Below are 15,240 nucleotides of genomic sequence, written 5' to 3'. Positions count from 1 at the left end.
CCTTTTTGTTTTTGGCCTTGGGATTCCCTGCTCTCCACTTTTACTATTCTCCTTTCTATCTTTTGCCTCTGTCTCCCTTTTATTTTCCTCTGCCTCCCTGCATAGGTTCCCATCCCCCTGCCATATTAGTTTAACTCCTCCCCAACAGCACTAGCAAACACTTCCCCTGGGACATTGGTTCCGGTCCTGCCCAGGTGTAGACTGTCCAGTTTGTACTGGTCCCACCTCCCCCAGAACCGGTTCCAATGCCCCAGGAATTTGACTCACTCCCTTCTGCACCACTCCTCAAGCCACGTATTCATCTGAGCTATCCTGCGATTCCTACTCTGACTAGCACATGGCACTGGTAGCAATCCTGAGATTACTACTTTTGAGGTCCTACTTTTTAATTTGGATCCTAGCTCCCTAAATTCGTCTCGTAGGTCCTCATCCCATTTTTTACCTATATCGTTGGTACCCATGTGTACCATGACAACTGGCTGGTCACCCTCCCTTTTCAGAATGTCCTGCAACTGCTCCGAGACATCCTTGACCCTTGCACCAGGGAGGCAACATACCATCCTGGAGTCTCAGTTGCGGCCGCTGAAATGCCTATCTATTCCCCTTACAATCAAATCCCCTATCACTATAGCTCTCCCACACTTTTTCCTGCCCTCCTGTGCAGCAGAATCACCCACGGTGCCATGAACTTGGCTGCTGTTGCCCTACCCTGATGAGTCATCCCTCTTAACAGTACCCAAAATGGTGCATCTGTTTTGCAGGGGAATGCCCGCAGGGGACCCCTGCACTACCTTCCTTGCACTGCTCTTCCTGCTGGTCACCCATTTACTATCTGGCTGAGTACCCTTTACCTGCGGTGTGACTAACTCACTAAACGTGCTATTCATGTCATTCTCAGCATCGTGGATGCTCCAGAATGAATCCACCCGCAGCTCTATTCCAAGTTACCCAATTCCCTGATGGGCAGTCACCATCTGTCAGTGTCCTCACAACAGCCACTGTCAGCCAATATAAGTCCAACCAGAAACAGAATGAATTGAGTCTTACCTGTATACGTTACAAAGAATAGTACTAGCCAGGTTGTCTTTCGAAGCAGCTGAATGGTGAATAACCTGCAGGGGCTTACTGTAAAGAGCTATATATGAATTATGACCACTTTTATGAAGTGATGCAGGCATCTGGTGTCAATGGAACCTAGCAATAAATCAATACCATTTTTTTAAATTGGATTTATTCAACATTAAACACATTAACATCACCATGATCATTCCATTGTATCAGAGAATCATTCTGTTACAAGTTTTAAGCTACAGAAATTAAAGTCATCATTAAAGTCATCATTCTGTTATACTGTACAGACTTATCTTTTAAAATTTATTAGCTTCAGAAATTAAATTTAAATTTGTCGCCTAATGACATATATTGAACTTCAAAAACTGGTCAAAAAATGCCATCCTTAAATTCTTATCCAAATAATAAATCCAGACAGCTTTATAATGCTCTGTTAGTCTATGTTTAACATATTTGTTTAGGTTTCTTCAGGGTAGGATGGAGGGAGAAATGTGGTAGAGAAAAGCTGAGAAATAAAATGGTCCAGATGCAAAATTGCTCAAGTTACACTCTTGCGGATCATTATGTCACCTCAGTCCCTCAATGTGTGACTGTCCTGTAGAACGCTCCAGCCTATGTGCTGTCCTATGTAGAATATATAGTTTGTGTATTATTCCCTTGCAGTTTGTTGTTGTTTCTTAATCAATGAGCATAATTAATGATTAATCCTTCATAACAATAGTGATTAGCCTTTAAAGGTAATGCATGGGCTGTGTTGCTGCTTGGGAAGTTCTGAAAGGTGTGATATAAATGCAAGCTCTGTTTCTATTCCCTTCAGATTGAAAGTCTCGCATTAAACAAAGAGTACTGAGTGTTTTTACTTATTTCACTGGAGATATTATTCTTTTTAAAAATGGCAAAAAACTTTCAACGCAAGAAATTTGAGATCAAAACAGAAAATGCTGGAAATACCATGGCATCTGAAAGAGAAAATAGAATGGCCTGGAATTTACGGTTAGGGTGGCGGTGAACTGACGGCGTTCGCCGTCTTTCAAACTGACCGCAACATCGAGACTTGGCACACGCACAGGCACATACGGAAATCCTGAAGTTGTGTTCTGTAATTGACAGCTCCAAAACAGAGCTGTGCCCCCATACCCCCTCCGCGCTCCCCCCCCCGCCCTCACCCCCCACATTCATGCACACACACAGCCGGCAATCTGTGTAATCTCCCAAATCAGGATAACTGATGAAAACTTTGGCTCTTCGCAATAAGTATGCTGTTAAGTTCCCCACTAAAAGTTAGACCCAAAAGCATGAGATGATACTGGGATTTTGACTGCATTATTACTGCTAAACACAAGTTAAGGGCCTCTGAAACTATTTTTGTGCAGTGTGAAATTTGTCCACTTTAATAACAATTAAACATTTTGGGGAAACATTTCAAAAGTTTTTTTTTTAAGTTTGTCCATCTTTATTTCCACTTTGCCTTTTCTTCATGTGCGAGCCCCAATCTTTGTTTTGTTCCCAACTATGATAATAAGTTATAATTTTAAGAGCTTATTCACTTCCTTGTTCGTTGTCTATGAGACTTCTGAGTTTTGATTGGCTGCTTAGACAGATTGTTGACATCACAGCAGTTCACACAAGGGGGTCCCCACTAAATCCATTGATTTGAATTGAAGGTCGGAAAACCCCACGTTCTTGACATGGTGATTGCAGGACCCTTGTACATCACTTCCTTCATGGCCCAGCACTGAATGGCTTCACTTCACCGCTGACCGCAAAATCCAGGCCAATATTTAGTCATTTTTATGAAGCGTTACACCCAAAACCTGAACTAATCTATCTGCTGCAGATACTGACTGTCCATCTGGGAAGCTCCAACACTTTCCATGTTATTAAAACCCAGCAGTGAATCCCAGGCAATAATCTCCTGAAAGGGATTGCAATTGTATCAAAAGCCCAGCGAGCAGAGCTGTGTTTTATAACTATCACGTGGTCCTCCCGTGACATGTTCTGTCTTGTAATCAGCCATAGCTTTCCTTTATTAGATGTAGAAGCTCTCCGCAGTGGTTAATATCGTCTTTCTTATGAGAACTTTTGATAAGGTAAATAAGGAAAAATTATTTCCAGTGGTCAATGAGTCAGAGATAATTTCAAAATCATCACTAAAAATAATTGAAGGGTTAGGTTAGAAGGTTTTTAATGTAAAGGGTTCTTAGGACATAGAATGCTTGTCACACAAAGTAGTGAACGTAGAAACAGAAAGACTTCATTTATACAGCACCTCTCACAACCTCAATATCTCCCAAAGCGCTTTACAGTACTTTTGAATTGTAGTCACTGTTGTAATGGGAGAAACCCGGCAGCCAATTTGCACACAAGCAAGCTCCCACAAACAGCAATGCGATAACGGCCAGATAATCTGCCTGATATAGTGCCATGGGATCTTTTGTGTCCACCAGAGTGGGGACACAAGGCCTCGGTTTAACATCTCATCTGAAGGATGGAATCTCTGACAGTGTAGCACTCGCTCAGCACTGCACTGGGTGTCAGCCTGGATTATGGGCTCAAGGCCCTGGAGTAGGGCTTGAATCTTTAACTTTCTGACTCAGAGGCAAGCGTGCTACCCACTGCGTCACAGCTGACACCATGTCCCAATAGCTCAAAATGAAAGAAATGTTTCTTAGCCTCTCAGCTCACTCCCTTAGTGGAAGTATTGGGCCGAAAATTCCGGCCTCGCTGGATGTGTACGGAGTGCGCACGGACCCGGCAAGGCCTCGCAAAAGCCAGTTTTCAGGGCACGATGCGCATGCGCCGAAAACCGTTTTTTTAGATTTGTCAAGATTTCTCCTCCGCATCCCTGGGAGACGGATATCTGCGCGGGAGATATTGGGCTATTTGCCCACCTCATGCCCAACGAATGTCCTTCAAACTCTTACGCCTGGTAAAAGCAGGAGATAGCTTATTTTTGCCAACTTAAGAGTTTTCAAACATATAAAAATTAAATTTAAACATTCATTTCTATGTTAAAAACCCTGTCCATTAAGGTAAATTTATTTTTAACACTATTAAAACACATAAATAAAATTCCCCAAAATATATATTTTTTGTAAAACATTTAATTTCAATTCATTTTAAACATGTGAGGTGTTTTATTTATTTATTATGCTGTGTTTGAGTGTTTTAGGGGGTTTTCTCATTGATAGTAATGTGAGCTCATACAAACGGAGTCTCCATTTTTATCAATGAGAATACTGCATCGTGATTGGTGGTCCAGGCCCACGTGACCCCAGCTTGGACTTATGTGCCTGAAAGACATCTCCCCGTGTGCTGCGCAGCGGATCTAGGCTTCCGACCGGGATCCTACGTTCCTCCGGGACCACCAGGTACTTTTGTAGATTTTTTCCGGGTCGGAGGCGTTTGTACGAAGGAAGCCTCCGACCGCAATTTTCCCCCCCAATAAGTCAAATATTGACCTCCTGATCAAGGGCCCCCCAACTAATGGAAATAATTTTTCTTTACTCCATTTAACAAAACCCTTCATTTTTCTTATGGTTATTGTGATTGTTGTGTTGGAATGGCATCCCATTTAAACCTACTGGAGTTCTTGTTGAAACCAGATTCTTATCATCAAGTCAAATGTGTAAGTAATTGTTCAGTACTTGTCATTCCTGGTTTAGTGGCATTATGGCAACAGTTGTTACTTTACAAATAATTCTTTTCTTGTCCAGCAAAACGAAAAGGCTTTGAATTCAACCTGTCATTTCAACAAGGTTATGGAGTTTATAAGATATCGCAAGCAAACAGCTGCAGTGGCGAGGAAAACAAGTCACTGTCTCAACATAATCTTACCGCCTACCAGTCCGAGCGCAGCAGATTCTCCCCCGTCCTGAACAAGAAAACTCCGAGCGATGCAAGAATCGAGATCAGCACCACCGATCCTCTGGACCGCTCCCCGCGGCCTCCAACTGACCACAGCGCAGAGCCGTGTACAGTCAACACCGGTCAGGACAAAGGACCCCGCGAGGACCCTGGAAAATCGGCTGCTGGCTCCGCCAGCTCCCCAGGCAGCACAGAGAGCAAACTGACCCAGGAGGAAGGGCGCAAGCTGGAGCTCGTCGACTGGGAGTGGTGCCGAAGCAAGTCTGAAAGGACCCCGCGACAGGTGAGCGTGTTCAGAAGTGCTTTAGAGCTGCTTCATCAACGGGGCATCTAAACTATATTCCTGTGCACTGTGCCTGACAAAATCGACTTTGGCAGGCAAAATAAAAATACTAATTATTAAGTAAATGGAGAGAGATTATAAAAAACTGCAGCACAGAGGGACCCCTGGGGGTCCTTGTGCATGAAACACAAAAAATGAGTATGCAGGTACAGCAAGTAATCAGGAAGGCAAATGGAACGTCGACCTTTATTGCAAGGGGGATGGAGTATAAAAGCAGGGAAGTCCTGCTACAACTATACAGGGTATTAGCGGGGCCACACCCAGAATAATGCGTAGGGTTTTGGTCTCCTTATTTAAGGAGTGATATATTTGCATTGGAGGCAGTTCAGAGAAAGTTCACTAGGTTGATTCCTGAGATGAAGGGGTTGACTTATGAAGAAAAGTTGAGCAGGTTGGGCCTATACTTATTGGAGTTTAGAAGAATGAGAGATGATCTTATTGAAACATATAAGATACTGAGGGGGTTCGTCAAGGTAGATGCTGAGAGGATGTTTCCACTCGTGGGGGAATCTAGGACTAGAACCAATTTCAGAATAAGTGGTCACCCATTTAGAACTGAGATGAGGAGGAATTTCTTCTCTCAGAGGGTCGTAAATCTGTGGAATTCTCTACCCCAGAGAGCTATGGAGGCTGGGTCATTGAATATATTTAAGGTGGAGATAGACAGATTTTTGAATGTTAAGGGAGTAAAGGGTTATGGGGAATGGGCAGGGAAGTGGAGCTGAGCCCAAGGTCAGATCAGCCATGATCTTATTGAATGGCGGAGCAGGTTCAAGTGGCCAAATGGCCTACTCCTGCTGCTATTTCTTATGTTCTTATGTGAATGCAAGGTAACGATTTTGTTTCACATAGTCCACAGAGGAACAACTGGGGCAATCCTTCAGCTTTGTGATGTAATGTCAGCTGTGGCTCAGTGGGTAGCACTTTCACTTATGGGTCAGAAGGCTGTGGGTACAAGTCCCACTCCAGGGACTTGAACACAAAACTCTAAGCTGACACTCCAGTGCAGTACTGAGGGAGTCGTTTTGGATGAGATGTTAAACCGAGGCCCCCATCTGCTCTCTCAGATGGATGCGAAAAATCCCATGGTACTATTTTGAAGAAGAGCAGGGGAGTTATCCCTGGTGTCCTAGCCAATATTTATAGAATCATAGAATGGTTACAGCACAGAAGGAGGTAATTCGGCCTGTCGAGCCCATACCAGCTCTCTGCAAGAGCACTTCAGCTAGTCCTACTCCCCCGCCCTTTCCCCGTAGCCCTGCAAATTATTTTCCTTCAGATCTGATATTGGGCTCAGCTCCATGTCCCTGCCTACTCCCCATAACTCTTTACTTTAAGACAGAGATAGACAGTTTCTTAACTGATAAGGGATTAAGGGGTTATGGGGAGCGGGCAGGGAAGTGGAGCTGAGTCCTTGATCAGATCTGCCATGATCGTATTAAATGGCAGAGCAGGCTCGAGGGACCGTAAGGCCTACTCCTGCTTCTATTTCTTATGTTCTTATGTTCTAGGTACGTATCCCATCAGCATCATCATCATAGGCAGTCCCTTGAAGCGAGGATGACTTGCTTCCACGCCAAAAAGAGATGAGTTCACAGGTGTTTCAATGAAGGACCTAATATTCCAGATCCCGAGCTACATCATGATGGGTGGAAGATGCCTGTGCGTGGATTTTTTTAACGTGTGGTGGCCGTTGCACACCAGCCACCACACGGGCTTGACAGAGCTAGGTCTTGGTCCAGTGGCAAGGATTACACAAGACTAACTGGAGACCAGCTCTGCTGCACAGACCAAGCACGCACACATATCGCAGTGTGGGCTGGCCTGTGCTGCCCCTGGGCCCGCGCCTCTTCTGGGCCCCAGATTCACACCTCTCCTGGGCCCCGGTTACTTCCCTCTATGGACTCTTGCCGCTCCATCGCCCCTCCTGCTGTGCCTGCCCGCTATGCAATCGGCGACCTGGCTTCATAGCCGTTGCCGTCCTGCAGCAGCACGCGCTGCTCCCTGTAGTGGTATACCGCCGCACGCTGCTCCCTCCAAAGACCCCGGCCTGCTGATGGTCTTGCAGGCCGGGACCACGTCGATTTCCGGGCCGGGCCACCGCACGCTGCTCCCTCCAATGGTCCCGGCCTGCTGGTGCCACAATTGACTCTGCTTCCCTCAATCCCTCAACCAACATAATTAAAAACAGATTATCTGGTTATTATCACAATGTTGTCTGTGGGAGCTTGCTGTGCACAAATTGGCTGCCGCATTCCCTGCATTACAACAGTGACTACACTCCAAAAGTACCTTATTGGCTGTAAAGCGCTTTGAGATATCCTGGGGTTGTGAAAGGCGCTGTATATATGCACGTTCTTTCTTTATAACTACAGTTCAGTTGCTCAGACCAAGTCATGAGCTGCATTTATTAACTCACCCCACATACCCTGTAAGGCAGAAAGGAAACAGTTTCATGGTGAGGAAATCTTAAGTTTCGTTACCTGCTGCATGATATTTCTGTGTACCCTGGGGGTATATAACTGTTGTTTTGTTTTATTTTGTTTCTGAGTGATGACTTCCCAGTGATTTGGACGAGGGGATTAAATGTAGCATCTCTAAATTTGCGTATGACACTAAGTTGGGTGGCAGTGTGAGCTGTGAGGAGGATGCTATGAGGCTGCAGAGCGACTTGGATAGGTTAGGTGAGTGGGCAAATGCATGGCAGATGAAGTATAATGTGGATAAATGTGAGGTTGTTCACTTTGGTGGTAAAAACAGAGAGACAGACTATTATCTGAATGGTGACAGATTAGGAAAAGGGGAGGTGCAACGAGACCTGGGTGTCATGGTACATCAGTCATTGAAGGTTGGCATGCAGGTACAGCAGGCAGTTAAAAAAGCAAATGGCATGTTGGCCTTCATAGCGAGGGGATTTGAGTACAGGGGCAGGGAGGTGTTGCTACAGTTGTACAGGGCCTTGGTGAGGCCACACCTGGACTATTGTGTACAGTTTTGGTCTCCTAACCTGAGGAAGGACATTCTTGCTATTGAAGGAGTGCAGCGAAGGTTCACCAGACTGATTCCCGGGATGGCGGGACTGACCTATCAAGAAAGACTGGATCAACTGGGCTTGTATTCACTGGAGTTCAGAAGAATGAGAGGGGACCTCATAGAAACGTTTAAAATTCTGACAGGTTTAGACAGGTTAGATGCAGGAAGAATGTTCCCAATGTTGGGGAAGTCCAGAACCAGGGGTCACAGTCTAAGGATAAGGGGTAAGCCATTTAGGACCGAGATGAGGAGAAACTTCTTCACCCAGAGAGTGGTGAACCTGTGGAATTGTCTACCACAGAAAGTTGTTGAGGCCAATTCACTAAATATATTCAAAAAGGAGTTAGATGTAGTCCTTACTACTAGGGGGATCAAGGGGTATGGCGAGAAAGCAGGAATGGGGTACTGAAGTTGCATGTTCAGCCATGAACTCATTGAATGGTGGTGCAGGCTAGAAGGGCCGAATGGCCTACTCCTGCACCTATTTTCTATGTTTCTATGTTTCTATGTTTAATATTAAAATTGGAGATGTTTATGCATCTCAGGAGTTGCCAACCTGTTCTGGCAGGTATCGTTTTAATAGCACTCTGTGGGAAACTGCAATAAACTGCTTTGCATTTTAAAAAAAAGATGCTGAGAACTGGAAGGAGTCAGGAAGGTTTTCCATTCTGCTCAATGCTTTACTTACATTTTATGTATAGAATGGGAATTGATTTTAAATTCTCATCCTTGTTTTCAAATCCCTCCATGGCCTCGCCCCCTCCTTATCTCAGTGACCTTCTCCAACCCTTCAACCCTCCGAGATCTCTGCGCTCCTCCAATTCTGGCCTCATGCTCATCCTCGATTGCCTTCCCCCCCTCCATTGGCGGCCGTGCCTTCAGCTGCCAAGGCTCTAAGCTCTGGAATTCCCTCCCTAAACCTCTCCTACTCTGAGACGTGCCTTACAGCCTAACTCTGACCGAGCTTTTCGTCAGCTGTCTTGATATCTCCTAAATGTGGCTCGTTGTCAAATTGTGTTTGATTATGTTCCCTGTGAAGCACCTTCGGACATTTTTACCATCTTAACGTAGCTATATAAATACCAGTTGTTGTTGTTCTTCACAGATAGACTTTGATTTACCTTCCCCAAAGGTTCAGGTCAGAAATGCACTGCTTGTTAACAACTGAGATTTACAGACATAGCAAGATCCCAGGTTCAATCCGCGACCTGAGAGGTCACTAATCTCAGCGGCAACAGCAGTTGGGTAACTGCAATTAGCCTTTAACAAAAACAAATTATCTGGGTCATTTATCACATTGCTGTTTGCGGGAGCTTGCTGTGAGCAAATTGGCTGCTGCATTTCCATCAGTGACTCCGCTCCAAAAGTACTTCGTAGGCTGTAAAGCACTTTGAGACGTCCGGTGGTCGTGAATGGCGCTATATAAATGCAAATGTTTCTTTTTTTTTCTGTTAGTGCCTCAGCAATAGGGAAGGGGAGATAAGTCAGGGTTCTCCCCCTTGTTCACTATCCAACAAGTCCTCTTGCAAAGTATGACCTGCGAAGACTTTGGATGAGAACAGCTTCGGGCATGGGTGCGATAGCTGCCACAGTCAAATAGTCACTTCCTGGGCGCACACATGAAGAATGCCTCCTTGGAACAAAGTACCAGTGCCATTGGAACTGGAGCCCAGCAAGAGTCAAAATGTTTAGCAGAGTAAGTTTCAAAACTCGACATGTACAGCACGGAAGGAGCCGTTCAGTCCATCAGGCCTGTGCTGATCTTTTGCCAGAGCAATCCAGCACTAATCCCATTGTCCTGCTTTCTTCCCACTGCCCTGCTTTGTCCCCACTGCCCTGCTTTGTCCTCAGACATCCAAAATTCTGCAACCCGTATCCTAACTCGCACCAAGTCCTGTTCACCTGTTACCCCTGTGCTCGCTGGCCTAAATTGATTTAAATTACCCGATTTTTTTTTTTATTCGTTCTGGGATGAGGGCTTCGCTGTCAAGGCCAGCATTTATTGCCCATCCCTAATTGCCCCCGAGAAGGTGGTGGTGAGCCACCTTCTTGAACCGCTGCAGTCCGTGTGGTGAAGGTGCTCCCACAGTGCTGTTAGTGGGGGAGTTCCAGGACTTTGACCCAGTGACAATAAAGGAAAAGCGATATATTTCCAAGTCAGGATGGTGTGTGACTTGGAGGGGAACTTGGAGGTGATGGTGTTCCCATGCACCTGCTGCCCTTGTCCCTCTAGGCGGTAGAGGTCACGGGTTTAGGAGGAGCTGCCGAAGAAGCTTTGGCGAGTTGCTGCAGTGCATCTTGTAGATGGTGCGCCGGTGGTGGAGGGAGTGAATGTTTAAGGTGGTGGATGGGGTGCCACTCAAGCGGGCTGCTTTGTCCTGGAAGGTGTTGAGCTTCTTGAATGCTGTTGGAGCCGCACCATTCCAGGCAAGTGGAGAATATTCCATCACACTCCTGACTTGTGCCTTGTCGATGGTGGAAAGGCTTTGTAAAATTGACAAAATCTGACACTGGGCCATGTAATAAGATCTTGGGGCAGGTTGGTCAATGAGGTAACTTTTAAGGAGCATCTTAAAGGAGGAGAGAGAGGTCAAGAGGCGGAGAGGTTTAGGGAATTCCAGAGCTTAAGATCTTAGCAGCTGAAGGTGTGGCCACCCATGATGGAGCGATTAAAATCGGGATGCCCAAGAGGGAGGAGCGCAGATAACTCAGAGGGTTGTAGGGCTGGAGGAGGTTACAGAGATAGAGAGAGTTGTGGCGCTGGACGAGGTTACAGAGATAGGGAGGGTTGTGGGGCTGGAGTAGGTTACAGAGATAGGGAGGGTTGTGGGGCTGGAGGAAGTTACAGAAATAGGGAGGGTTGTGAGGCTGGAGGAGGTTACAGAGATAGGGAGGGTTGTGGGGCTGGGGGAGGTTACAGAAATAGGGAGAGTTGTGGGGCTGGAGGAGGTTACAGAGATAGGGAGGGTTGTGAGGCTGGAGGAGGTTACAGAGATAGGGAGGGTTGTGAGGCTGGAGGAGGTTACAGAGATAGGGAGGGTTGTGGGGTTGGAGGAGGTTACAGAGATAGGGAGGGTTGTGGGGCTGGAGGAGGTTACAGAGATAGGGAGGGTTGTGGGGCTGGAGGAGGTTACAGAGATAGGGAGGGGTGTAGGTCTGGAGGAGGTTATAGAGATAAGGAGGGGCGAGGCCATGGAGGCATTTGTAAACAAGGATGAGAATTTTAAAATTGAGGTGTTGCTGGACTGGGAACCAATGTCGGTCAGCGAGCATAGGACTGATGGAGCTTCTTCTGTGCTGTAAATGTCCGGATTTAATACTTACTCCCCTAAAAGTTCTGTCTTGCTGGGCTACAGTTCCATTGGCAATGGTACATTGCCCCAAGGAAGTGACTGTCATCAAGCTATTCGACTGTGGCAGGTCTCACAGCCAAGCTTGAAGCTTACCTCACCCAAATTCTACACAGCACATACTTTGTAAGAGGAGTTGTTGGATAATGAACAGACGTGAGAACATTGGCTGATCTAGCCTTCCCTAGTCCTGGGGCACTGAGGCTAATTGCAGCTCCCCTGGTGAGGAATCGAATCTGGGACCATCCCATAGCCACGTAAAAATCTGTAATCAGGCAATGCATTTCTGAACTGAACCTTTGGGGAAGATAAATCAAGGTTTATCCATAAGGGAATCTCCTCCCTAAACATCTCCGTAACTCAACCTCCCTCTTCTCCTTTAAGACGCTCCTGAAAATCCACCTCCTTGACCAAGCCTTTGGTCCCCTATCCTAACATCTGCTTATGTGGCTCGATATCAGAATGTGTTTGGTAATGCTCCTATGAAGTGCCCTGGGACATTTTAGTACATGAAAGACGCTATATAAATATAAGTTGCTGTTGTTATTGTTCATCAATTTTCACTTAAAAGATGTAATGGTGAGTGTGTCAAACATTCCCTGCTCGAACAACAAAAGACATTTCTCCTGCGCTCTCTCCTTCCTCTGTGTCAACATTTTCAATCAATGATTGACTTGTCAATGACTCCCCAATGTCGATCTCTCTTCACTCTACCAAAACATTTTGGGGCTGAAATTGAGCCCTGCTCCAAACGGGACACAAATACTGTTTTGGAAAATTCTTCTCCGCCCCCAATCCACGAGGCAGAGATATCGGAGGAATTCACCACTTTGAATGTTTTTGGAGGTCTGGGTGGTGTTCCGGATGGCTGGGGCGGTGGGAGTGCCCTCGCAGTGGGTCAGCCGCCCAGATCAGTCATCAGCGCCGCCCTGACGCGTCACAACGCCCCCCCCCTTCAGTTAAAGGGGAGAGCCCCCGCGAGCTCTGCAGAGTTTTCAGTTATGTCCACTGGGCCACCAGGAAGGATTTCGGCGGGGCCAGTGGCCTGGTACCCAAGAGGGGGGTCGAGAAAACGGGCGGAGTGGTCACCCATTCCTGCCACTTCCAGCCCGGAGTCAATTTCGAAAGGGTCGGCCCATCCATCTGCTCCCGGTCAGTAAAGCCTCTCCGCTCGATTCCCACCTCTTTGAGACGGAAATGGAGCTCATGGAGGGGGACAATTTCATCCCCTTTATGTCTTTTACTTTTTTTAAAAGGAAAACCTCGAGTAAACCTTCTCTTGGTCCTCTCTGCTCCTCTGGAAATAGTCCCAGTATCTCAAATCTCTCACCCTATCTATATAGTTTATCTTCCCTGGCGAATCAGCACTCTATACACTTGCACGGAGCAGAGAGAAACCTATATAAAGACCTGCAACATCGCACTTAGATTTTTGTTCTACTAGGGGGATCAAGGGGTATGGCGAGAAAGCAGGAATGGCGTACTGAAGTTGCATGTTCAGCCATGAACTCATTGAATGGCGGTGCAGGCTAGAAGGGCCGAATGGCCTACTCCTGCACCTATTTTCTATGTTTCTAATCACCTGGATGCTAGTCTTGCTGTCAAAAGCAATAAGTTGAAAAGATATCTGTCAAAAGGCCAGTGGCAGTATGACTGGAAGAAGGGTACATCATTGTCAGATTGTGCATGAGCGGAGGAAGAGCTCAGTGCTTGCCAGTGTGAAGAGTGATAGCCTGCTGAGCAATGTTTAAAAACAAAATCACAAACCCACTGAAGGGATCAGCTCCAATCTTTCTGTTTCCATACCATGCGTCTCAGGAATTTGATTTTTTCGCTGTGTGTGGTCTAATCCATCCTGTACAAATCCTTATTCATACCAGCTTGCTGGGTGATCACCCTGGGCAAAGATCGCATGCAGCCAGATCAACTCTGCTCTGCTACCGACAAAGTACCAGGAGTTTTTCTTGTCTGTTTTGTTTGTTCAAGCGAATACTGGTAGGTGAGGAAGAAGGAATATTTATCAATAGTTTACAAACCATTTGGTTCAGTTTTAGCCCTAAAGCCTGCAATAAATCACGCTAAACATTCTTTCAGGCTGTGTACAGCTGTGCAGGATCACAGAATCATACAGCACAGAAGGAAGCCATTCGGCCCATCGTGCCTGTGCCGGTGCTTTGAAAGAGCGATCCAATTAGTCCCACTCCCCTGTTCTTTCCCCATAGCCTTGCAAATTTTCTCTGCTTCAATTATCCAATTCCCTTTGAAAGTTATTATTGAATCTGCTTCCACCACCCTTTCAGGCAGATCATAACAACACGCTGCGTAAAAAAATTTCTCCTCATCTCCCCCTCTGATTCTTTTGTCAATTATCTTAAATCTGTGCCCTCTGGTTTCTCCCTAACTACTCCATCAGAACCCCTTATAATTTTGAACATCTTTATTAAATCTCCTGTAATACCTCTCTGCTCCAAGAGGAACAATCTGAGAATATATAGACTGTCTGCTTGCCACACACAGCACAGTGAAACATTCGTTTCCATTCCTAGTTCACAAAGAAAAAGCAGTTCAAAGATACACAGGGGGAGAAATTCAGGTTGTTTGCACCTCTAACGGGGCGCAAGCAACTGTTAGCCTGGGTGCAGCGCTGCTAACGACTCTCGCTAAATTTGGCGGGAGTTTAGCGGCGGCGGTAACCGGTAGCGACCCCACTCCGCTGCGCCGGCATTAGACGACGTGATCACCGTGAGCAGCGACCTGTTTTCGCCCCGGATCGAAAATTCAGGAGCACCCGCTAAAGCTGCGCCAGACGATTCCCGCGACAGCATCAGGGGGCGCGTACCGGGCTGTCGGCCGCTCACGGGGCGCTACTTTAAGGGGAGGTAGTGCTTGCACAAAAAAAATTCGTCCAACTTACCGGTGAATCGTAGAACTCGGGGTCCATGCCCTATAGAATCACACAATCATAGAATTATAGAACTGTACAAGAAGGAGGCCATTCGGCCCATCGAGTCTGTGATGGCACTTTCGAAGAGCAATCCAGCTAGTCCCACTCCTCTTTCCTCATATCCCTGCAAATCTTCCTCTTCAAGTATTTATCCAATTCCTTTTTGAATCTCCTTAAGTAATGACATTTAAAGATCGAGAGGGAAACAGGGCGAGCGACGGAGAGGGAAGTCGGGTGAATTAGAGTCAAATTAGAAACAGAAAGAGAAATAAAGAGAGGGAAAGAGAGTGGATTAAGAGAGGGAGCGAAAAAAGAGACAGAAGAGAAAAGTAAAAAAATTATTTAACCAGTTTTAAAAATCTCTCGGAATGATTGCTGACTTGCAGGACTAAGATTTCACAGATTCAATTGTTCTCTTTCTGGGCCTCAAGCGTCGAGTGGCGCATTGGGATCACAAAACACGGGTCATTAACAGGCACGAGATAACAACCCTAAATGTTTGCGGTGGGATTCTTTCGTATTCACGGTGCGAATGCAGCGATTTGCTGACACCCTGTTTTTTGAGAGACTAACGGCGGAGCGGCGCAAATCGTCCAACAGTCTGGGGAGATTGGCAACTCACGCCGAATTTC

The 15,240-nt window shown here is 46.2% G+C and overlaps 1 protein-coding gene across 1 annotated transcript in view; it reads left to right on the top strand.

The window, feature by feature from the left end:
- The window catches only part of LOC139266273 (probable G-protein coupled receptor 149), a 45,889-nt gene that overhangs the window by 17,415 nt on the left and 13,234 nt on the right, over positions 1–15,240 (top strand). Inside the window, exon 4 of the mRNA XM_070884101.1 lies at positions 4,800–5,221. Coding sequence (XP_070740202.1) covers positions 4,800–5,221 — 422 coding nt within the window. The remainder of the gene's footprint in view (positions 1–4,799; positions 5,222–15,240) is intronic.

This window comes from Pristiophorus japonicus, chromosome 6 (genome assembly GCF_044704955.1).
Source record: "Pristiophorus japonicus isolate sPriJap1 chromosome 6, sPriJap1.hap1, whole genome shotgun sequence".
Lineage (NCBI taxonomy): Eukaryota > Metazoa > Chordata > Chondrichthyes > Pristiophoridae > Pristiophorus > Pristiophorus japonicus.
This window is presented reverse-complemented; position numbering and strand designations above follow the sequence as displayed.